The 25,457-nt window shown below is 48.1% G+C and overlaps 1 protein-coding gene across 1 annotated transcript in view; it reads left to right on the forward strand.

The window, feature by feature from the left end:
• Positions 1–7,169: 7,169 nt before the first annotated feature.
• Positions 7,170–25,457, forward strand: part of LOC121556162 (transcription elongation factor A protein 1-like) — a gene marked incomplete at its 3' end in the record, with an annotated part of 139,981 nt that continues 121,693 nt past the window's right edge. The window contains exon 1 of the mRNA XM_045216752.1: positions 7,170–7,228. Coding sequence (XP_045072687.1) covers positions 7,170–7,228 — 59 coding nt within the window. The remainder of the gene's footprint in view (positions 7,229–25,457) is intronic.

Genomic DNA, 25,457 nt, shown 5'->3' on the forward strand with positions numbered 1-25,457 from the left:
AGTAGTGTCCTCTCCCTGTCCTGAGCCAGGTAGACCAGAGGAATCCTCACCTGTATAAGTAGTGTCCTCTCCCTGTCCTGAGCCAGGTAGACCAGAGGAATCCTCACCTGTATAAGTAGTGTCCTCTCCTGTCCTGAGCCAGGTAGACCAGAGGAATCCTCACCTGTATAAGTAGTGTCCTCTCCCTGTCCTGAGCCAGGTAGACCAGAGGAATCCTCACCTGTATAAGTAGTGTCCTCTCCCTGTCCTGAGCCAGGTAGACCAGAGGAATCCTCACCTGTATAAGTAGTGTCCTCTCCCTGTCCTGAGCCAGGTAGACCAGAGGAATCCTCACCTGTATAAGTAGTGTTCTCTCCCTGTCCTGAGCCAGGTAGACCAGAGGAATCCTCACCTGTATAAGTAGTGTCCTCTCCTGTCCTGAGCCAGGTAGACCAGAGGAATCCTCACCTGTATAAGTAGTGTCCTCTCCCTGTCCTGAGCCAGGTAGACCAGAGGAATCCTCACCTGTATAAGTAGTGTCCTCTCCCTGTCCTGAGCCAGGTAGACCAGAGGAATCCTCACCTGTATAAGTAGTGTCCTCTCCCTGTCCTGAGCCAGGTAGACCTGGAGAATCCTCACCTGTATAAGTAGTGTCCTCTCCCTGTCCTGAGCCAGGTAGACCAGAGGAATCCTCACCTGTATAAGTAGTGTCCTCTCCCTGTCCTGAGCCAGGTAGACCAGAGGAATCCTCACCTGTATAAGTAGTGTCCTCTCCCTGTCCTGAGCCAGGTAGACCTGGAGAATCCTCACCTGTATAAGTAGTGTCCTCTCCCTGTCCTGAGCCAGGTAGACCAGAGGAATCCTCACCTGTATAAGTAGTGTCCTCTCCTGTCCTGAGCCAGGTAGACCAGAGGAATCCTCACCTGTATAAGTAGTGTCCTCTCCCTGTCCTGAGCCAGGTAGACCTGGAGAATCCTCACCTGTATAAGTAGTGTCCTCTCCCTGTCCTGAGCCAGGTAGACCAGAGGAATCCTCACCTGTATAAGTAGTGTCCTCTCCCTGTCCTGAGCCAGGTAGACCAGAGGAATCCTCACCTGTATAAGTAGTGTCCTCTCCCTGTCCTGGAGCCAGGTAGACCAGAGGAATCCTCACCTGTATAAGTAGTGTCCTCTCCCTGTCCTGAGCCAGGTAGACCTGGAGGAATCCTCACCTGTATAAGTAGTGTCCTCTCCTGTCCTGAGCCAGGTAGACCAGAGGAATCCTCACCTGTATAAGTAGTGTCCTCTCCTGTCCTGAGCCAGGTAGACCAGAGGAATCCTCACCTGTATAAGTAGTGTCCTCTCCCTGTCCTGAGCCAGGTAGACCAGGGAGAATCCTCACCTGTATAAGTAGTGTCCTCTCCCTGTCCTGAGCCAGGTAGACCAGAGGAATCCTCACCTGTATAAGTAGTGTCCTCTCCCTGTCCTGAGCCAGGTAGACCAGAGGAATCCTCACCTGTATAAGTAGTGTCCTCTCCCTGTCCTGAGCCAGGTAGACCTGGAGAATCCTCACCTGTATAAGTAGTGTCCTCTCCCTGTCCTGAGCCAGGTAGACCAGAGGAATCCTCACCTGTATAAGTAGTGTCCTCTCCCTGTCCTGAGCCAGGTAGACCAGAGGAATCCTCACCTGTATAAGTAGTGTCCTCTCCCTGTCCTGAGCCAGGTAGACCTGGAGAATCCTCACCTGTATAAGTAGTGTCCTCTCCCTGTCCTGAGCCAGGTAGACCAGAGGAATCCTCACCTGTATAAGTAGTGTCCTCTCCCTGTCCTGAGCCAGGTAGACCAGAGGAATCTCACCTGTATAAGTAGTGTCCTCTCCCTGTCCTGAGCCAGGTAGACCAGAGGAATCCTCACCTGTATAAGTAGTGTCCTCTCCTGTCCTGAGCCAGGTAGACCTGGAGAATCCTCACCTGTATAAGTAGTGTCCTCTCCCTGTCCTGAGCCAGGTAGACCAGAGGAATCCTCACCTGTATAAGTAGTGTCCTCTCCCTGTCCTGAGCCAGGTAGACCAGAGGAATCCTCACCTGTATAAGTAGTGTCCTCTCCCTGTCCTGAGCCAGGTAGACCAGAGGAATCCTCACCTGTATAAGTAGTGTCCTCTCCCTGTCCGTGAGCCAGGTAGACCTGGAGGAATCCTCACCTGTATAAGTAGTGTCCTCTCCCTGTCCTGAGCCAGGTAGACCAGAGGAATCCTCACCTGTATAAGTAGTGTCCTCTCCCTGTCCTGAGCCAGGTAGACCAGAGGAATCCTCACCTGTATAAGTAGTGTCCTCTCCCTGTCCTGAGCCAGGTAGACCAGAGGAATCCTCACCTGTATAAGTAGTGTCCTCTCCCTGTCCTGAGCCAGGTAGACCGGGAGAATCCTCACCTGTATAAAGTAGTGTCCTCTCCCTGTCCTGAGCCAGGTAGACCAGAAGAATCCTCACCTGTATAAGTAGTGTCCTCTCCCTGTCCTGAGCCAGGTAGACCAGAGGAATCCTCACCTGTATAAGTAGTGTCCTCTCCTGTCCTGAGCCAGGTAGACCAGAGGAATCCTCACCTGTATAAGTAGTGTCCTCTCCCTGTCCTGAGCCAGGTAGACCTGGAGAATCCTCACCTGTATAAGTAGTGTCCTCTCCCTGTCCTGAGCCAGGTAGACCAGAGGAATCCTCACCTGTATAAGTAGTGTCCTCTCCTGTCCTGAGCCAGGTAGACCAGAGGAATCCTCACCTGTATAAGTAGTGTCCTCTCCCTGTCCTGAGCCAGGTAGACCAGAGGAATCCTCACCTGTATAAGTAGTGTCCCTCTCCCTGTCCTGAGCCAGGTAGACCAGAGGAATCCTCACCTGTATAAGTAGTGTCCTCTCCCTGTCCTGAGCCAGGTAGACCAGAGGAATCCTCACCTGTATAAGTAGTGTCCTCTCCCTGTCCTGAGCCAGGTAGACCAGAGGAATCCTCACCTGTATAAGTAGTGTCCTCTCCCTGTCCTGAGCCAGGTAGACCAGAGGAATCCTCACCTGTATAAGTAGTGTCCTCTCCCTGTCCTGAGCCAGGTAGACCAGAGGAATCCTCACCTGTATAAGTAGTGTCCTCTCCCTGTCCTGAGCCAGGTAGACCAGAGAATCCTCACCTGTATAAGTAGTGTCCTCTCCCTGTCCTGAGCCAGGTAGACCAGAGGAATCCTCACCTGTATAAGTAGTGTCCTCTCCCTGTCCTGAGCCAGGTAGACCAGAGGAATCCTCACCTGTATAAGTAGTGTCCTCTCCTGTCCTGAGCCAGGTAGACCAGAGGAATCCTCACCTGTATAAGTAGTGTCCTCTCCCTGTCCTGAGCCAGGTAGACCTGGAGAATCCTCACCTGTATAAGTAGTGTCCTCTCCTGTCCTGAGCCAGGTAGACGAGCCACGTGTAGAGTCCTGTGAGCCAGTAGACCTGGAGAATCCTCACCTGTATAAGTAGTGTCCTCTCCCTGTCCTGAGCCAGGTAGACCAGAGGAATCCTCACCTGTATAAGTAGTGTCCTCTCCCTGTCCTGAGCCAGGTAGACCAGAGGAATCCTCACCTGTATAAGTAGTGTCCTCTCCCTGTCCTGAGCCAGGTAGACCAGAGGAATCCTCACCTGTATAAGTAGTGTCCTCTCCCTGTCCTGAGCCAGGTAGACCTGGAGAATCCTCACCTGTATAAGTAGTGTCCTCTCCTGTCCTGAGCCAGGTAGACCAGAGGAATCCTCACCTGTATAAGTAGTGTCCTCTCCCTGTCCTGAGCCAGGTAGACCAGAGGAATCCTCACCTGTATAAGTAGTGTCCTCTCCCTGTCCTGAGCCAGGTAGACCAGAGGAATCCTCACCTGTATAAGTAGTGTCCTCTCCCTGTCCTGAGCCAGGTAGACCAGGAGAATCCTCACCTGTATAAGTAGTGTCCTCTCCTGTCCTGAGCCAGGTAGACCAGAGGAATCCTCACCTGTATAAGTAGTGTCCTCTCCCTGTCCTGAGCCAGGTAGACCAGAGGAATCCTCACCTGTATAAGTAGTGTCCTCTCCCTGTCCTGAGCCAGGTAGACCAGAGGAATCCTCACCTGTATAAGTAGTGTCCTCTCCCTGTCCTGAGCCAGGTAGACCAGAGGAATCCTCACCTGTATAAGTAGTGTCCTCTCCCTGTCCTGAGCCAGGTAGACCCGGAGGAATCCTCACCTGTATAAGTAGTGTCCTCTCCCTGTCCTGAGCCAGGTAGACCAGAGGAATCCTCACCTGTATAAGTAGTGTCCTCTCCTGTCCTGAGCCAGGTAGACCAGAGGAATCCTCACCTGTATAAGTAGTGTCCTCTCCCTGTCCTGAGCCAGGTAGACCAGAAGAATCCTCACCTGTATAAGTAGTGTCCTCTCCCCTGTCCTGAGCCAGGTAGACCAGAGAATCCTCACCTGTATAAGTAGTGTCCTCTCCCTGTCCTGAGCCAGGTAGACCAGAGGAATCCTCACCTGTATAAGTAGTGTCCTCTCCTGTCCTGAGCCAGGTAGACCCAGAGGAATCCTCACCTGTATAAGTAGTGTCCCTCTCCTGTCCTGAGCCAGGTAGACCAGAGGAATCCTCACCTGTATAAGTAGTGTCCTCTCCCTGTCCTGAGCCAGGTAGACCAGAGGAATCCTCACCTGTATAAGTAGTGTCCTCTCCCTGTCCTGAGCCAGGTAGACCAGAGGAAGCCTCACCTGTATAAGTAGTGTCCTCTCCCTGTCCTGAGCCAGGTAGACCAGAGGAATCCTCACCTGTATAAGTAGTGTCCTCTCCCTGTCCTGAGCCAGGTAGACCAGAGGAATCCTCACCTGTATAAGTAGTGTCCTCTCCCTGTCCTGAGCCAGGTAGACCAGAGGAATCCTCACCTGTATAAGTAGTGTCCTCTCCCTGTCCTGAGCCAGGTAGACCAGTGGAATCCTCACCTGTATAAGTAGTGTCCTCTCCCTGTCCTGAGCCAGGTAGACCAGAGGAATCCTCACCTGTATAAGTAGTGTCCTCTCCCTGTCCTGAGCCAGGTAGACCAGAGGAATCCTCACCTGTATAAGTAGTGTCCTCTCCCTGTCCTGAGCCAGGTAGACCAGAGGAATCCTCACCTGTATAAGTAGTGTCCTCTCCCTGTCCTGAGCCAGGTAGACCAGAGGAATCCTCACCTGTATAAGTAGTGTCCTCTCCCTGTCCTGAGCCAGGTAGACCAGAGAGAATCCTCACCTGTATAAGTAGTGTCCTCTCCCTGTCCTGAGCCAGGTAGACCAGAGGAATCCTCACCTGTATAAGTAGTGTCCTCTCCCTGTCCTGAGCCAGGTAGACCTGAGGAATCCTCACCTGTATAAGTAGTGTCCTCTCCCTGTCCTGAGCCAGGTAGACCAGAGGAATCCTCACCTGTATAAGTAGTGTCCTCTCCTGTCCTGAGCCAGGTAGACCAGAGGAATCCTCACCTGTATAAGTAGTGTCCTCTCCCTGTCCTGAGCCAGGTAGACCTGGGGAATCCTCACCTGTATAAGTAGTGTCCTCTCCCTGTCCTGAGCCAGGTAGACCAGAGGAATCCTCACCTGTATAAGTAGTGTCCTCTCCCTGTCCTGAGCCAGGTAGACCAGAGGAATCCTCACCTGTATAAGTAGTGTCCTCTCCCTGTCCTGAGCCAGGTAGACCTGGAGAATCCTCACCTGTATAAGTAGTGTCCTCTCCCTGTCCTGAGCCAGGTAGACCAGAGGAATCCTCACCTGTATAAGTAGTGTCCTCTCCCTGTCCTGAGCCAGGTAGACCAGAGGAATCCTCACCTGTATAAGTAGTGTCCTCTCCCTGTCCTGAGCCAGGTAGACCAGAGGAATCCTCACCTGTATAAGTAGTGTCCTCTCCTGTCCTGAGCCAGGTAGACCTGGAGAATCCTCACCTGTATAAGTAGTGTCCTCTCCTGTCCTGAGCCAGGTAGACCAGAGGAATCCTCACCTGTATAAGTAGTGTCCTCTCCCTGTCCTGAGCCAGGTAGACCAGAGGAATCCTCACCTGTATAAGTAGTGTCCTCTCCCTGTCCTGAGCCAGGTAGACCAGAGGAATCCTCACCTGTATAAGTAGTGTCCTCTCCCTGTCCTGAGCCAGGTAGACCTGGAGAATCCTCACCTGTATAAGTAGTGTCCTCTCCCTGTCCTGAGCCAGGTAGACCAGAGGAATCCTCACCTGTATAAGTAGTGTCCTCTCCTGTCCTGAGCCAGGTAGACCAGAGGAATCCTCACCTGTATAAGTAGTGTCCTCTCCCTGTCCTGAGCCAGGTAGACCAGAGGAATCCTCACCTGTATAAGTAATGTCCTCTCCCTGTCCTGAGCCAGGTAGACCAGAGGAATCCTCACCTGTATAAGTAGTGTCCTCTCCCTGTCCTGAGCCAGGTAGACCAGAGGAATCCTCATAACACCAGTCTGGGAATGAAGTTAGACTTCAGCTTTAACAGAGGCTTTTTGAATTCCAACAATGATAGATTGACTAGACTCATAGTACAGAATGAATGACTGACTGCCCAGTTCAACATCAGATCACCATCTCACCTCATACTTTATGGGTGACAACAAACTTTTAGTTCTTCAACACCAGGTTCCCCATAATCCTGGACCTCTGTCAGGCCCAGAGGAAAAATAACACTTCCATTATGAGAGACAGAGATGAGACAAAGATGCAGACAGTTTGACTCCCCTTCCCTTCCCTGTTGACAGCCTGCACCAGCCCAGTGAGCACACTCTCCAGCCAGCACTCCGGGATGTTCACCAGCAGCTTCCAGCACACGCTCTGCAACACCATGTCTGAGCGTGTACAGGAGGAGAAGCGAGGGGCCATCACCTTGCAGATAGTAGTAGTGATGCATTAACTAGGCTCTATGACCCTGTTAGAAGACATGGTATAGTAGTAGTGATGTATTAACTAGGCTCTGTGTCCCTGTCAGAAGACATGGTATAGTAGCGATGTATTAACTAGGCTCTGTGTCCCTGTCAGAAGACATGGTATAGTAGTGATGTATTAACTAGGCTCTATGTCCCTGTCAGAAGACATGGTATAGTAGTGATGTATTAACTAGGCTCTATGTCCCTGTCAGAAGACATGGTATAGTAGTGATGTATTAACTAGGCTCTATGTCCCTGTCCTGTGTGTGTTTGAGACAGTGATGATTCGCTTTCCCCTTACGATATGTCAGCTGACCAGGAGATGAGCCGCCCCGCCTCGCTACCTCCCAGACTCTCTGGAGGGTAAGATACAGAATTTAGATCTCTCCATGGGTGGTAGATGGACATTTAAACTTATCAACACTGTCTTTATTTTCCTGACTTGTTGAACGATTGATCCATACATCCTTCCATCCCTCCATCTCTCCATCCCTCCATCTCTCCCCAGCCTTCCTCTCCTCTGAGACCCAGTGAGGGAAGAGCTCAGTCTGAGAGCTGTTGAGGGACTGGTTAGGAAGAACACGTCTACAGCCAGTGAGGTGAGAGGGACTGGTTAGGAACAACACTTCTACAGCCAGAGAGGTGAGAGGGACTGGTTAGGAACAACACTTCTTCAGCCAGTGAGGTGAGAGGGACTGGTTAGGAACAACACTTCTACAGCCAGTGAGGTGAGAGGGACTGGTTAGGAAGAACACTTCTACAGCCAGTGAGGTGAGAGGGACTGGTTAGGAACAACACTTCTTCAGCCAGTGAGGTGAGAGGGACTGGTTAGGAACAACACTTCTTCAGCCAGTGAGGTGAGAGGGACTGGTTAGGAAGAACACTTCTTCAGCCAGAGAGGTGAGAGGGACTGGTTAGGAACAACACTTCTTCAGCCAGTGAGGTGAGAGGGACTGGTTAGGAACAACACTTCTTCAGCCAGTGAGGTGAGAGGGACTGGTTAGGAACAACACTTCTTCAGCCAGTGAGGTGAGAGGGACTGGTTAGGAACAACACTTCTACAGCCAGAGAGGTGAGAGGGACTGGTTAGGAACAACACTTCTTCAGCCAGTGAGGTGAGAGGGACTGGTTAGGAACAACACTTCTTCAGCCAGTGAGGTGAGAGGGACTGGTTAGGAACAACACTTCTACAGCCAGAGAGGTGAGAGGGACTGGTTAGGAACAACACTTCTTCAGCCAGTGAGGTGAGAGGGACTGGTTAGGAACAACACTTCTTCAGCCAGTGAGGTGAGAGGGACTGGTTAGGAACAACACTTCTTCAGCCAGAGAGGTGAGAGGGACTGGTTAGGAACAACACTTCTTCAGCCAGTGAGGTGAGAGGGACTGGTTAGGAACAACACTTATTCAGCCAGTGAGGTGAGAGGGACTGGTTAGGAACAACACTTCTTCAGCCAGTGATGTGAGAGGGACTGGTTAGGAACAACACTTCTACAGCCAGTGAGGTGAGAGGGACTGGTTAGGAAGAACACTTCTTCAGCCAGTGATGTGAGAGGGACTGGTTAGGAACAATACTTCTACAGCCAGTGAGGTGAGAGGGACTGGTTAGGAACAACACTTCTTCAGCCAGTGAGGTGAGAGGGACTGGTTAGGAACAACACTTCTACAGCCAGAGAGGTGAGACGTCACACATGTTTAGATGGTAAATATTTATATCCTCTTAGCAGTTCTTCATGTAAGCAAAAGGGAATATGTTCCATCATCCATGTTCATTTACATTAGTAAACCGGTTGTGTTTACCGTGCCACCACGCCTTCAGCAGGCTTGAAAGGTGGGATTGATCTGTTTCTTAGTTTGATCCATTTGTTTGTTTCAGTTTTCAGTTTTCAGTAGTTAAATCCTTTGACGTAGATTTTCAACAAAAATGCACTGTATTGGTTGAATTGATTGAAACGTGATACTAAACTTACATACCATGCACAATTTTAACAAAGTGGAAGATACATTGAATTTATACTGTTTTTCATGCTAATAAGATGGACCAAGATATGTGTTGCTCTTGCACATATTTGTTAATTGGTTTTGCAAGAGCCGGTTGATTGTTTGGTTAATTGGGTTAATTGGTTTTGTAATATGTTGATGCCATTGATTGAAAGAGTAAGATTGGAATGCGATGTCCAACCCAAAATATAAGCTGCTTTACTCCATTGTTTGTAAACAATATAAATATTGTACAAATACATTCTCAATTGGTTGCATAAATAATGATGATTACTAAATGTTACATGAAATGTAAATATGAAATGTCAAAACTGAATGGAAACCCCTTTGTTAATATGTATTGGCAATAATGAACTTAATGGTGAGGCATTAAAATGTATATTTTGTCACACTGGATGTTTTAAATATAAATGGGTGATTTGAGTCATGCTTCTTCAGTATTGGAATAAAGACAAGTAGCACTTGAATGTTGTAAAGAAATACTGTGTGTTAATACTGGAGTGATGTATAATTATTAATACGCAATTTTGATACTGTGTCCATGTGTATAAGTACATTGACATTAAGTTGTTTTCAAGTCATTGAAACAAATACCTGAAAAATAAGTATTTTCAACTTTCAACCTAAACTTTCAACCAAAACTGAATGTAGATTGGATGTCGGGCATAGTCATCTTTTAACGTCTTTTCAACAACATTTTGCTAGGTGGGAATGGCTTCATGAAACATACTTTCCCTCATCTGACTCCACACTGAAATACTGAAATAAAAGGAACCGTTTTCTAATAGCCAGGCTGGGTCTGGAGCTCTATTTGGTATTTCCCATAATAAAAAAAATATGTTTATTTGAAAGAGTTGGCTGGCTAGCTTGTAACCCTCTCCCATCGTCATTAGCTCCAACCCTCTCCCATCGTCATAATATCTTATAGCTCCAACCCTCTCCCATCATCATAACATCTTATAGCTCCAACCCTCTCCCATCATCATAACATCTTATAGCTCCAACCCTCTCCCATCATCATAACATCATATAGCTCCAACCCTCTCCCATCATCATAACATCTTATAGCTCCAACCCTCTCCCATCATCATAACATCTTATAGCTCCAACCCTCTCCTATCATCATAACGTCTTATAGCTCCAAACCTCTCCCATCATCATAACATCTTATAGCTCCAACCCTCTCCCATCATCACCTAACTTATTATAGCTCCAACCCTCTCCCATCATCATAACATCTTATAGCTCCAACCCTCTCCCATCATCATAACGTCTTATAGCTCCAACCCTCTCCCCATCATCATAACATCTTATAGCTCCAACCCTCTCCCATCATCATAACATCTTATAGCTCCAACCCTCTCCCATCATCATAACATCTTATAGCTCCAACCCTCTCCCATCATCATAACATCTTATAGCTCCAACCCTCTCCCATCATCATAACTTCTTATAGCTCCAACCCTCTCCCATCATCAGCAACATCTTATAGCTCCAACCTCTCCCATCATCATAACATCTTATAGCTCCAACCCTCTCCCATCATCATAACTTCTTATAGCTCCAACCCTCTCCCATCATCATAACATCTTATAGCTCCAAACCTCTCCCATCATCATAACGTCTTATAGCTCCAACCCTCTCCCATCGTCATAACATCTTATAGCTCCAACCCTCTCCCATCATCATCACTTATTATAGCTCCAACCCTCTCCCATCATCATAACATCTTATAGCTCCAACCCTCTCCCATCATCATAACATCTTATAGCTCCAACCCTCTCCCATCATCATAACTTCTTATAGCTCCAACCCTCTCCCATCATCATAACATCTTATAGCTCCAACCCTCTCCCATCATCATAACGTCTTATAGCTCCAACCCTCTCCCATCGTCATAACATCTTATAGCTCCAACCCTCTCCCATCATCATAACTTATTATAGCTCCAACCCTCTTCCATCATCATAACATCTTATAGCTCCAACCCTCTCCCATCATCATAACATCTTATAGCTCCAACCCTCTCCCATCATCATAACATCTTATAGCTCCAACCCTCTCCCATCATCATAACATCTTATAGCTCCAACCCTCTCCCATCATCATAACATCTTATAGCTCCAACCCTCTCCCATCGTCATAACATCTTATAGCTCCAACCCTCTCCCATCATCATAACATCTAATAGCTCCAACCCTCTCCCATCATCATAACTTATTATAGCTCCAACCCTCTCCCATCATCATAACATCTGATAGCTCCAACCCTCTCCCATCATCATAACTTAATATAGCGCCAACCCTCTCCCATCATCATAACTTATTATAGCTCCAACCCTCTCCCATCATCATAACATCTTATAGCTCCAACCCTCTCCCATCATCATAACGTCTTATAGCTCCTACCCTCTCCCATCATCATAGCATCATATAGCTCCAACCCTCTCCTATCGTCATAACATCTTATAGCTCCAACCCTCTCCAATCATCATAACGTCTTATAGCTCCAACCCTCTCCCAACATCATAACATCTTATAGCTCCAACCCTCTCCCATCATCATAACATCTTATAGCTCCAACCCTCTCCTATTGTCATAACATCTTATAGCTCCAACCCTCTCCCATCATCATAACATCTTATAGCTCCAACCCTCTCCCATCGTCATAACATCTTATAGCTCCAACCCTCTCCCATCATCATAACATCTTATAGCTCCAACCCTCTCCCATCATCATAACATCTTATAGCTCCAACCCTCTCCCATCATCATAACATCTTATAGCTGCAATCCTCTCCCATTATCATAACATATTATAGCTCCAACCCTCTCCCCTCATCATAACATCTTATAGCTCCAACCCTCTCCCCATCGTCATAACATCTTATAGCTCCAACCATCTCCCATCATCATAACATCTTATAGCTCCAACCCCTCTCCCATCATCATAACATCTTATAGCTCCAACCCTATCCTATCGTCATAACATCTTATAGCTCCAACCCTCTCCCATCATCATAACATCTTATAGCTCCAACCCTCTCCTATTGTCATAACATCTTATAGCTCCAACCCTCTCCCATCATCATAACATATTATAGCTCCAACCCTCTCCTATCGTCATAACATCTTATAGCTCCAACCCTCTCCCATCATCATAACTTATTATAGCTCCAACCCTCTCCCATCATCATAACTTAATATAGCTCCAACCCTCTCCCATCATCATAACGTCTTATAGCTCCTACCCTCTCCCATCATCATAACAGCTTATAGCTCCAACCCTCTCCTATCGTCATAACATCTTATAGCTCCAACCCTCTCCCATCATCATAACATCTTATAGCTCCAACCCTCTCCCATCATCATAACATCTTATAGCTCCAACCCTCTCCCATCATCATAACATCTTATAGCTCCAACCCTCTCCCATCATCATAACATCTTATAGCTCCAACCCTCTCCCATCATCATAACATCTTATAGCTCCAACCCTCTCCCATCATCATAACATCTTATAGCTCCAACCCTATCCTATCGTCATAACATCTTATAGCTCCAACCCTCTCCCATCATCATAACATCTTATAGCTCCAACCCTCTCCTATTGTCATAACATCTTATAGCTCCAACCCTCTCCCATCATCATAACATATTATAGCTCCAACCCTCTCCTATCGTCATAACATCTTATAGCTCCAACCCTCTCCCATCATCATAACTTATTATAGCTCCAACCCTCTCCCATCATCATAACTTAATATAGCTCCAACCCTCTCCCATCATCATAACGTCTTATAGCTCCTACCCTCTCCCATCATCATAACATCTTATAGCTCCAACCCTCTCCTATCGTCATAACATCTTATAGCTCCAACCTTCTCCCATCATCATAACATCTTATAGCTCCAACCCTCTCCCATCATCATAACATCTTATAGCTCCAACCATCTCCCATCATCATAACTTATTATAGCTCAAACCCTCTCCCATCGTCATAACATCTTATAGCTCCAACCCTCTCCTATCGTCATAACATCTTATAGCTCCAACCCTCTCCCATCATCATAACGTCTTATAGCTCCTACCCTCTCCCATCATCATAACATCTTATTGCTCCAACCCTCTCCTATCGTCATAACATCTTATAGCTCCAACCCTCTCCCATCATCATAACGTCTTATAGCTCCAACTCTCTCCCATCATCATAACATCTTATAGCTCCAACCCTCTCCCATCATCATAACATCTTATAGCTCCAACCATCTCCCATCATCATAACTTATTATAGCTCCAACCCTCTCCCATCGTCATAACATCTTATAGCTCCAAGCCTCTCCCTTGCATCATCATAACATCTTATAGCTCCAACCCTCTCCCTTGCATCATCATAACATCTTATAGCTCCAACCCTCTCCCATCATCATAACATCTTATAGCTCCAACCCTCTCCCATCATCATAAAATCATATAGCTCCAACCCTCTCCCATCATCATAACATCTTATAGCTCCAACCCTCTCCCATCATCATAACATCTTATAGCTCCAACCCTCTCCCATCGTCATAACATCTTATAGCTCCAACCCTCTCCCATCATCATAACATCTTATAGCTCCAACCCTCTCCCATCATCATAACATATTATAGCTCCAACCCTCTCCCATCATCATAACATATTATAGCTCCAACCCTCTCCCATCATCATAACATCTCATAGCTCCAACCCTCTCCCATCATCATAACATCTTATAGCTCCAAGCCTCTCCCATCATCATAACATCTTATAGCTCCAACCCTCTCCCATCATCATAACATCTTATAGCTACAACCCTCTCCTATCATCATAACATCTTATAGCTCCAACCCTCTCCCATCATCATAACATCTTATAGCTCCAACCCTCTCCCATCGTCAAAACGTCTTATAGCTCCAACCCTCTCCCATCATCATAACATATTATAGCTCCAACCCTCTCCCATCATCATAACATCTTATAGCTCCAACCCTCTCCCATCATCATAACTTATTATAGCTCCAACCCTCTCCCATCATCATAACGTCTTATAGCTCCAACCCTCTCCCATCGTCATAACATCTTATAGCTCCAACACTCTCCCATCATCATAACATCTTATAGCTCCAACCCTCTCCCATCGTCATAACATCTTATAGCTCCAACACTCTCCCATCATCATAACATCTTATTGCTCCAACCCTCTCCCATCATCATAACATCTTATAGCTCCAACCCTCTCCCATCATCATAACATCTTATAGCTCCAACCCTCTCCCATCATCATAACTTATTATAGCTCCAACCCTCTCCCATCATCATTACATCTGATAGCTCCAACCCTCTCCCATCATCATAACATCTTATAGCTCCAACCCTCTCCCATCGTCATAACATTTTATAGCTCCAACCCTCTACCATCATCATAACTTATTATAGCTCCAACCCTCTCCTATCATCATAACATCTTATAGCTCCAACCCTCTCCCATCGTCATAACATCTTATAGCTCCAACCCTCTCCTATCGTCATAACATCTTATAGCTCCAACCCTCTCCCATCATCATAACATCTTATAGCTCCAACCCTCTCCCATCATCATAACATCTTATAGCTCCAACCCTCTCCCATCATCATAACATCTTATAGCTCCAACCCTCTCCCATCATCATAACATCTTATAGCTCCAACCCTCTCCCATCATCATAATATCTTATAGCTCCAACCCTCTCCCATCATCATAACATCTTATAGCTCCAACCCTCTCCCATCATCATAACATCCTATAGCTCCAACCCTCTCCCTTGCATCATCATAACATCTTATAACTCCAACCCTCTCCCATCGTCATAACATCTTATAGCTCCAACCCTCTACCATCATCATAACTTATTATAGCTCCAACCCTCTCCTATCATCATAACATCTTATAGCTCCAACCCTCTCCCATCATCATAACATCTTATAGCTCCAACCCTCTCCCATCATCATAACATCTTATAGCTCCAACCCTCTCCCATCATCATAACATCTTATAGCTCCAAGCCTCTCCCATCGTCATTAGCTCCAACCCTCTCCCATCATCATAACATCTTATAGCTCCAACCCTCTCCCATCATCATAACATCGTATAGCTCCAACCCTCTCCCATCATCATAACATCTTATAGCTCCAATCCTCTCCCATCGTCATAACATCTTATAGCTCCAACCCTCTCCCATCATCATAACATATTATAGCTCCAACCCTCACCCATCATCATAACATCTTATAGCTCAAACCCTCTCCCATCATCATAACATCTTATAGCTCCAACCCTCTCCCATCATCATAACATCTCATAGCTCCAACCCTCTCCCATCATCATAACGTCTTATAGCTCCAACCCTCTCCCATCGTCATAACATCTTATAGCTCCAACCCTCTCCCATGTCAGTATGGTACCGATGTGGATGTGATGAGGAGTCAGGCGCAGGACACAGAGGTTTAGTCCAACAAACTTTACTATTAGTAAAGTGTACAATAATCCATACACGACCTCGAAAATACTGAGGCGAGGAACAGTACGCAACATGCGTAAAACAAATACCATGAAGAGCGCAAAACACGCAGCTCAAAAGACACGCGGACAACAACACACAATATAACTAACACAAAACAGGGAACTTATAGGACACGTAATTAGGACACAAACAGACACAGGTGTACCAGACAGACCAAAGCAATCAACACACGAAACATACAACGGTGGCAGCTAGTATTCCGGGGACGGCGACGCCGAAGCCTGCCCGAACCAGGAGGAGGAGCAGCCTCGGCCGAAACCGTGACAGTACCCCCCTTGACGCGCGGCTCCAGCCGTGCGCCGACCCCGGTCTCGGGGACGGCCAGGAGGACGAGACCCGGGCGCGTGGGATGCCCACGGTGGAACTCTGTCAGGAGGGATGGGTCGAGGATGTCCCTCCTAGGCACCCAGCACCGTTCCTCCGGACCGTACCCTCCCACTCCACGAGATACTGGAGACCACTCCTCCGGCGCCCGAGTCCAATATAGTCCGGACCCTGTACGCCGGTGCCCCCTCGATGTCCAAAGGGGGTGGAGGGGTCTCTCCTATCTCCTCCTCTTAGAGTGGACCAGCTACCACCGGCCTGAGAAGAGACACATGGAACGAGGGGTTAATATTTTTGTACTCAATAGGCAGTTGTAATCTGTAACACACCTCGTTCAATCTTCTCAGGACTTTGAAGGGGCCCCACAAACCGCCGACCCAGCTTCCGGCAGGGCAGGCGGAGGGGCAGGTTTCGAGTCGAGAGCCAGACTCGATCTCCCGGTGCGTACACCGGCCCCTCACTGCGGTGGCGATCGGGCGCTCGCCTTCTGTTGACGGATGGCACGCTGCAGATGGACATGGGCAGCGTCCCCACGTCTCTTCCGAGCGCCGAATCCACTCGTCCACCGCAGGGGCCTCGGTCTGGCTCTCGTGCCACGGTGCCAGGACCGGCTGATACCCTAAAATACACTGGAAAGGTGTTAATCCGGTGGAGGAGTGGCGGAGAGAGTTCTGGGCCATCTCTGCCCAGGGGATATACCTCGACCACTCCTCCGGCCGGTCCCGGCAATAGGACCTCAAAAACCTACCCACATCCTGGTTCACACGTTCAACCTGCCCATTGCTCTCTGGGTGGTACCCCGAGGTAAGGCTAACCGAGACCCCCAGGCGTTCCATGAAAGCCCCCCAGACTCTGGAGGTGAACTGGGGACCTCGGTCGGACACAATATCCTCGGGGACCCCATAGAGCCGGAACACGTGGGTAAAGAGGGCCTCGGCGGTCTGTAGGGCAGTAGGGAGACCCGGCAGTGGGAGGAGACGACAGGCCTTAGAAAACCGATCCACAATGACCAAAATGGTGGTATTACCCTGGGAAGGGGGTAGATCGGTCACAAAATCTACCGAGAGGTGGGACCATGGTCGTTGTGGAACGGGCAGAGGATGTAACTTACCCCTGGGCAAATGTCTAGGTGCCTTACACTGGGCACACACCGAGCAGGAGGAGACATAAACCCTCACATCCCTGGCTAACGTTGGCCACCAGTATTTCACGCCAAGGCAGTGCACCGTCCGACCAATACCAGGATGTCCAGAGGGAGGGTGATGTATGAGCCCAAGAAATAAGCCGATCACGAACCTCGAGCGGAACGTGACGTCCGCCCCACAGGACACTCGGGGGAGTAGGGTCGGTACGCAGCGCCCGCTCGATTTCCGCATCGACCTCCCATACTACCGGAGCCACCAGACAAGACTCCGCAGTATGGAAGTAGGCTCAATGGACCTCTCCTCCGTGTCATACTGCCGGGACAGTGCGTCTGCCTTACCGTTCTGGGACCCAGGGATGTATGTGATCTTAAAAACAAACCGGGTCAGGAACATGTTCCACCTAGCCTGACGAGGGTTCAATCTCCTAGCTGCCCGGATGTACTCCAGGTTACGGTGATCAGTCAGAATGAGAAAAGGGTGTTGAGCCCCTCAAGCCAATGCCTCCACACCTTTAGGGCCTGGACTACAGCTAACAGCTCCCTGTCCCCAACGTCATAATTGCGCTCCGGCCGAGCTGAGCTTCTTGGAGTAGAACGCACAGGGGCGGAGCTTAGGTGGCGTGCCGGACCGTTGTGACAGGACTGCCCCCAATACCGGTCTCGGACGCGTCCACCTCTACTTGGAAAGGCAAAGAGGGATCCGGATGCGCCAGCACCGGGCCGAGGCGAACAGGTTCTTCAGCTTGACAAATGCCCTGTCCGCCTCAGCTGACCACTGCAAGCGCACGGACCCCCTTTAGCAGGGACGTAATGGGAGCTGCAACCTGTCCAAAGCCCCGGATAAACCTCCGGTAGTAATTAGCAAAACCCAAGAACCGCTGCACCTCTTTTTACGGTGGTTGGGTTTGCCAATTACGCACAGCCGATACCCGATCTACCTCTATCTCCACGCCAGACGGACAACCGATAACCCAAAAAGAGACGGACTCCTGGAAGAACAGGCATTTCTCTGCCTTGACATACAAGTCATGCTCCAACAGTCGTCTCAATACTGGCGCACCTGGGCTACATGCTCGGCTCGTGTAGAAGAATACACTAGAATGTCGTCAATGTACACCACTACACCCTGCCCATGCATGTCCCGGAAAAATCTCATCAACAAAGGATTGGAAGACTGAAGGAGCATTCATTAACCCGTACGGCATGACGAGATACTCGTAATGACCCGAGGTGGTGCTAAATGCTGTTTTCCATTCATCCCCCTCCCTAATGCGCACCAAATTGTACGCGCTCCTGAGATCCAACTTTGTGAAGAACCGCGCTCCGCGTAATGACTCCGTCATCGTCGCAATCAGTGGAAGTGGGTAACTGTATTTTACTGTGATCTGATTGAGACTACGGTAATCAATACACGGGCGCAATCCCCCGTCCTTCTTCTTCACAAAGAAGAAACTCGAGGAGACCGGAGAAGTAGAGGGCCGTATGTATCCCTGTGCCAAGGACTCGGCTATGTAAGTCTCCATAGCCGCAGTCTCCTCTTGAGACAGGGGATACACATGACTCCTGGGAAAAGCTGCTCCGGTCTGGAGATTTATCGCACAGTCCCCCTGTCTATGAGGAGGTAGCCGTGCTGCCCTCGATTTGCTAAACGCTAGTGCTAAATCCTCATACTCGGGGGAATGCGAGTGCGGGCACTTGGTTCGGACTCTCTACCGAGGTCGCCCCCTATGGAAACACCTAGACATCTCCCTACACACTGGGCAGACCACTCCATAAGAGCCCTCTGTTGCCATGCTATGGTAGGATCGTGGGTGCTTAACCAGGGAAGCCCCAACACCACTGGGTACGCAGGAGAGTCAATCAGATAGAACTGAATGATTTCCTCATGACCCCCTGCGTAGTCATCGTCAGCGGTGCTGTGACATCCCTGATCAGACCCGACCCCAACGGCCGGCTGTCTAATGCATGGACAGGGAATGGAACTTCTACCGGCCGAAGGGGAATTCCTAACCTAGCACAAAATGCCCGATCAATAAAGTTCCCAGCTGCGCCTGAATCTACTAGCGCCTTATGCTGGGAATGAGGTGCCACCTGTGGAAAACGCACAGGAATACTCATGTGACCAACAGAGAGCTCTGGGTAAGTGGGGCGCCTACTCACCTGGAAATGACTCCCCAGTGCGTGACCTGTTGTCCCCTCTCTCAGAAGACCCTCCCCAGCACCTGGCCGCGGTGTGTCCTCCACGGCCACAGTTGGTGCAGGGGGTGGCCCTCCTCGGGTTCTCCTCCTCCTCTCTCTAGCGCCAGCACCCCCGAGCTCCATAGGAATTGGCTCGGAGGTGCTGGAGGATGGAATGGACGACCCCCACTCGGGACGTCCCGCGGGTGGCCAGCAGGGTGTCAAGCCGGATGGAGATGTCCACCAGCTGGTCGAAGCATAGGTTGGTGTCCCTGCAGGCCAGCTCACGACTGACGTCCTCTCGCAGGCTACACCGGTACTGGTCGATGAGGGCCCTCTCATTCCATCCCGCATCCGCAGCTAACGTCCGGAACTCCAGTGCGAACTCCTGTGCGCTCCTCTTCTCCTGTCGGAGGTAGAACAGACGCTCCCCGCCGCCTTCCCTTCAGGTGGGTGATCGAAGACTGCCCGGAAGCGGCGGGAGAACTCAGCGTAGGTGATGGTAGCTGCGTCTATTCTCTCTCCATTCGGCGTTGGCCCATTCCAACGCCTTACCGGATAGACAGGAGATGAGGGCGGAGACGCTCTCGTATCCCGAGGGCGCTGGGTGTATAGTAGCCAGGTATAGTTCTATCTGCAGGAGGAACCCCTGACACCCGGCTGCAGAACCGTCATATGCCCTCGGGAGCGAGAGCCGAATACCACTGGGTTCCGGCGCTGAGAGAGGAGGATTGACCGGTGGCGATGGGATGGTGTATGTGGACGTGGGCACCTCTCCACTAGCCAACCGGTGCAGAGTGTTGGACACCTCGCCTAGAACGGCCTCCAGTTGCCGGATCATGGAGTCCTGCTGACTGAACCGTTCTTCTAGTGACCAGGCTGTCATCGCTGATCCTGCTGACTCCATAAGTGGTGTGTTGTTCTGTCAGTATGGTACCGATGTGGATGTGATGAGGAGTCAGGCGCAGGACACAGAGGTTTAGTCCAACAAACTTTACTATTAGTAAAGTGTACAATAATCCATACACGACCTCGAAAATACTGAGGCGAGGAACAGTACGCAACATGCGTAAAACAAATACCATGAAGAGCGCAAAACACGCAGCTCAAAAGACACGCGGACAACAACACACAATATAACTAACACAAAACAGGGAACTTATAGGACACGTAATTAGGACACAAACAGACACAGGTGTACCAGACAGACCAAAGCAATCAACACACGAAACATACAACGGTGGCAGCTAGTATTCCGGGAACGGCGAACGCCGAAGCCTGCCCGAACCAGGAGGAGGAGCAGCCTCGGCCGAAACCGTGACATCCCATCATCATAACATCTTATAGCTCCAACCCTCTCCCATCATCATAACATCTTATAGCTCCAACCCTCTCCCATCATCATAACTTATTATAGCTCCAACCCTCTCCCATCATCATAACATCTTATAGCTCCAACCCTCTCCCATCATCATAACATCTTATAGCTCCAACCCTCTCCCATCATCATAACATCTTATAGCTCCAACCCTCTCCCATCATCATAACATCTTATAGCTCCAACCCTCTCCCATCATCATAACATCTTATAGCTCCAACCTCTCCCATCATCATAACATCTTATAGCTCCAACCCTCTCCCATCATCATAACATCTTATAGCTCCAACCCTCTCCCATCATCATAACATCTTATAGCTCCAACCCTCTCCCATCATCACAACATCTTATAGCTCCAACCCTCTCCCATCATCATAACATCTTATAGCTCCAACCCTCTCCCATCATCATAACATCTTATGGCTCCAACCCTCTCCCATCATCATAACATCTTATAGCTCCAACCCTCTCCCATCATCATAACATCTTATAGCTCCAACCTCTCCCATCATCATAACATCTTATAGCTCCAACCCTCTCCCATCGTCAAAACGTCTTATAGCTCCAACCCTCTCCCATCATCATAACATCTTATAGCTCCAACCCTCTCCCATCATCATAACATCTTATAGCTCCAACCCTCTCCCATCATCATAACATCTTATAGCTCCAACCCTCTCCCATCATCATAACATCTTATAGCTCCAACCCTCTCCCATCATCATAACATCTTATAGCTCCAACCCTCTCCCATCATCATAACATCTTATAGCTCCAACCTCTCCCATCATCACAACATCTTATAGCTCCAACCCTCTCCCATCATCATTAGCTCCAACCCTCTCCCATCATCATAACATCTTATACGAACCAACCCTCTCCCATCATCATAACATCTTATAGCTCCAACCCTCTCCCATCATCATAACATCTTATAGCTCCAACCCTCTCCCATCATCATAACATCTTATGGCTCCAACCCTCTCCCATCATCATAACATCTTATAGCTCCAACCCTCTCCCATCATCATAACATCTTATAGCTCCAACCCTCTCCCATCATCATAACATCTTATAGCTCCAACCCTCTCCCATCATCATAACATCTTATAGCTCCAACCCTCTCCCATCATCATAACATCTTATAGCTCCAACCCTCTCCCATCATCATAACATCTTATAGCTCCAACCCTCTCCCATCGTCATAACATCTTATGGCTCCAGCCCTCTCCCATCGTCATAACGTATTATAGCTCCAACCCTCTCCCATCATCATAACATCTTATAGCTCCAACCCTCTCCCATCGTCATAACATCTTATAGCTCCAACCCTCTCCCATCATCATAACATCTTATAGCTCCAACCCTCTCCCATCATCATAACATCTTATAGCTCCAACCCTCTCCCATCATCATAACATCTTATAGCTCCAACCCTCTCCCATCATCATAACATCTTATAGCTCCAACCCTCTCCCATCATCATAACATCTTATAGCTCCAACCCTCTCCCATCATCATAACATCTTATAGCTCCAACCCTCTCCCATCATCATAACATCTTATAGCTCCAACCCTCTCCCATCATCATAACATCTTATAGCTCCAACCCTCTCCCATCATCATAACATCTTATAGCTCCAACCCTCTCCCATCATCATAACATCTTATAGCTCCAACCCTCTCCCATCATCATAACTTATTATAGCTCCAACCCTCTCCCATCATCATAACATCTTATAGCTCCAACCCTCTCCCATCGTCATTAGCTCCAACCCTCTCCCATCATCATAACATCTTATAGCTCCAACCCTCTCCCATCATCATAACATCTTATAGCTCCAACCCTCTCCCATCATCATAACATCTTATAGCTCCAACCCTCTCCCATCATCATAACATCTTATAGCTCCAACCCTCTCCCATCATCATAACATCTTATAGCTCCAACCCTCTCCCATCATCATAACATCTTATAGCTCCAACCCTCTCCCATCATCATAACATCTTATAGCTCCAACCCTCTCCCATCATCATAACATCTTATAGCTCCAACCCTCTCCCATCATCATAACTTATTATAGCTCCAACCCTCTCCCATCATCATAACATCTTATAGCTCCAACCCTCTCCCATCATCATAACTTATTATAGCTCCAACCCTCTCCCATCATCATAACGTCTTATAGCTCCAACCCTCTCCCATCATCGTACCATCTTATAGCTCCAACCCTCTCCCATCGTCATAACATCGTATAGCTCCAACCCTCTCCCATCATCATAACTTATTATAGCTCCAACCCTCTCCCATCATCATAACATCTTATAGCTCCAACCCTCTCCCATCATCATAACTTATTATAGCTCCAACCCTCTCCCATCATCATAACATCTTATAGCTCCAACCCTCTCCCATCATCATAACATCTTATAGCTCCAACCCTCTCCCATCATCATAACATCTTATAGCTCCAACCCTCTCCCATCATCATAACATCTTATAGCTCCAACCCTCTCCCATCATCATAACTTATTATAGCTCCAACCCTCTCCCATCATCATAACATCTTATAGCTCCAAACCTCTCCCATCATCATAACATCTTATGGCTCAACCCTCTCCCATCATCATAACATCTTATAGCTCCAACCCTCTCCCATCATCATAACATCTTATAGCTCCAACCCTCTCCCTATCATCATAACATCTTATAGCTCCAACCCTCTCCCATCATCATAACATCTTATAGCTCCAACCCTCTCCCATCATCATAACATCTTATAGCTCCAACCCTCTCCCATCATCATAACATCTTATAGCTCCAACCCTCTCCCATCATCATAACATCTTATAGCTCCAACCCTCTCCCATCATCATAACATCTTATAGCTCCAACCCTCTCCCATCATCGTAACATCTTATAGCTCCAACCCTCTCCCATCATCATAACATCTTATAGCTCCAACCCTCTCCCATCATCACAACATCTTATAGCTCCAACCCTCTCCCATCATCATAACATCTTATAGCTCCAACCCTCTCCCATCATCATAACATCTTATAGCTCCAACCCTCTCCCATCGTCATAACGTCTTATAGCTCCAACCCTCTCCCATCATCATAACATCGTATAGCTCCAACCCTCTCCCATCATCATAACTTCTTATAGCTCCAGCCCTCTCCCATCATCATAACATCTTATGGCTCCAACCCTCTCCCATCATCATAACATCTTATGCTCAACCCTCTCCCATCATCCAACATCTTATAGCTCCAACCCTCTCCCATCATCATAACATCTTATAGCTCCAACCCTCTCCCATCATCATAACATCTTATAGCTCCAACCCTCTCCCATCATCATAACGTCTTATGGCTCCAACCCTCTCCCATCATCATAACATCTTATAGCTCCAACCCTCTCCCATCATCATAACATCTTATAGCTCCAACCCTCTCCCATCATCATAACGTCTTATAGCTCCAACCCTCTCCCATCATCATAACATCTTATAGCTCCAACCCTCTCCCATCATCATAACTTATTATAGCTCCAACCCTCTCCCATCATCATAACATCTTATAGCTCCAACCCTCTCCCATCATCATAACATCTTATAGCTCAACCCTCTCCCATCATCATAACATCTTATAGCTCCAACCCTCTCCCATCATCATAACTATCTTATAGCTCCAACCCTCTCCCATCATCATAACGTCTTATAGCTCCAACCCTCTCCCATCATCATAACATCTTATAGCTCCAACCCTCTCCCATCATCATAACATCTTATAGCTCCAACCCTCTCCCATCATCATAACATCTTATAGCTCCAACCCTCTCCCATCATCATAACATCTTATAGCTCCAACCCTCTCCCATCGATCATAACATCTTATAGCTCCAACCCTCTCCCATCATCATAACATCTTATAGCTCCAACCCTCTCCCATCATCATAACATCTTATAGCTCCAACCTTCTCCCATCATCATAACATCTTATCTCCAACCCTCTCCCATCATCATAACATCTTATAGCTCCAGCCCTCTCCCATCATCATAACATCTTATAGCTCCAGCCCTCTCCCATCATCGCAACATTTATGGCTCCAACCCTCTCCCATCATCATAACATCTTATAGCTCCAACCCTCTCCCATCATCACAACATCTTATAGCTCCAGCCCTCTCCCATCATCACAACATCTTATAGCTCCAACCCTCTCCCATCATCATAACATCTTATAGCTCCAACCCTCTCCCATCATCATAACATCTTATAAGCTCAACCCTCTCCCATCATCATAACATCTTATAGCTCCAACCCTCTCCCATCATCATAACATCTTATAGCTCCAACCCTCTCCCATCATCATAGCATCTTATGAAGCTCCAACCCTCTCCCATCATCATAACATCTTATAGCTCCAACCCTCTCCCATCATCATAACATCTTATGGCTCAACCCTCTCCCATCATCGTAACATCTTATAGCTCCAACCCTCTCCCATCATCATAACATCTTATAGCTCCAACCCTCTCCCATCATCATAACATCTTATGGCTCCAACCCTCTCCCATCATCGCAACATCTTATAGCTCCAACCCTCTCCCATCATCATAACTTCTTATAGGCTCCAACCCTCTCCCATCATCATAACATCTTATGGCTCCAACCTCTCCCATCATCATAACATCTTATAGCTCCAACCCTCTCCCATCATCATAACATCTTATGGCTCCAACCCTCTCCCATCATCGTAACATCTTATAGCTCCAGCCCTCTCCCATCATCATAACTTATTATGGCTCAACCTCTCCCATCATCATAACATCTTATAGCTCCAAACCCTCTCCCATCATCATAACATCTTATAGCTCCAGCCCTCTCCCATCATCATAACGTCTTATAGCTCCAACCCTCTCCCGTCATCGTAACATCTTATAGCTCCAACCCTCTCCCATCATCATAACATCATATAGCTCCAA

Source organism: Coregonus clupeaformis, unplaced genomic scaffold (assembly GCF_020615455.1).
Source record: "Coregonus clupeaformis isolate EN_2021a unplaced genomic scaffold, ASM2061545v1 scaf0789, whole genome shotgun sequence".
Taxonomy (NCBI): domain Eukaryota; kingdom Metazoa; phylum Chordata; class Actinopteri; order Salmoniformes; family Salmonidae; genus Coregonus; species Coregonus clupeaformis.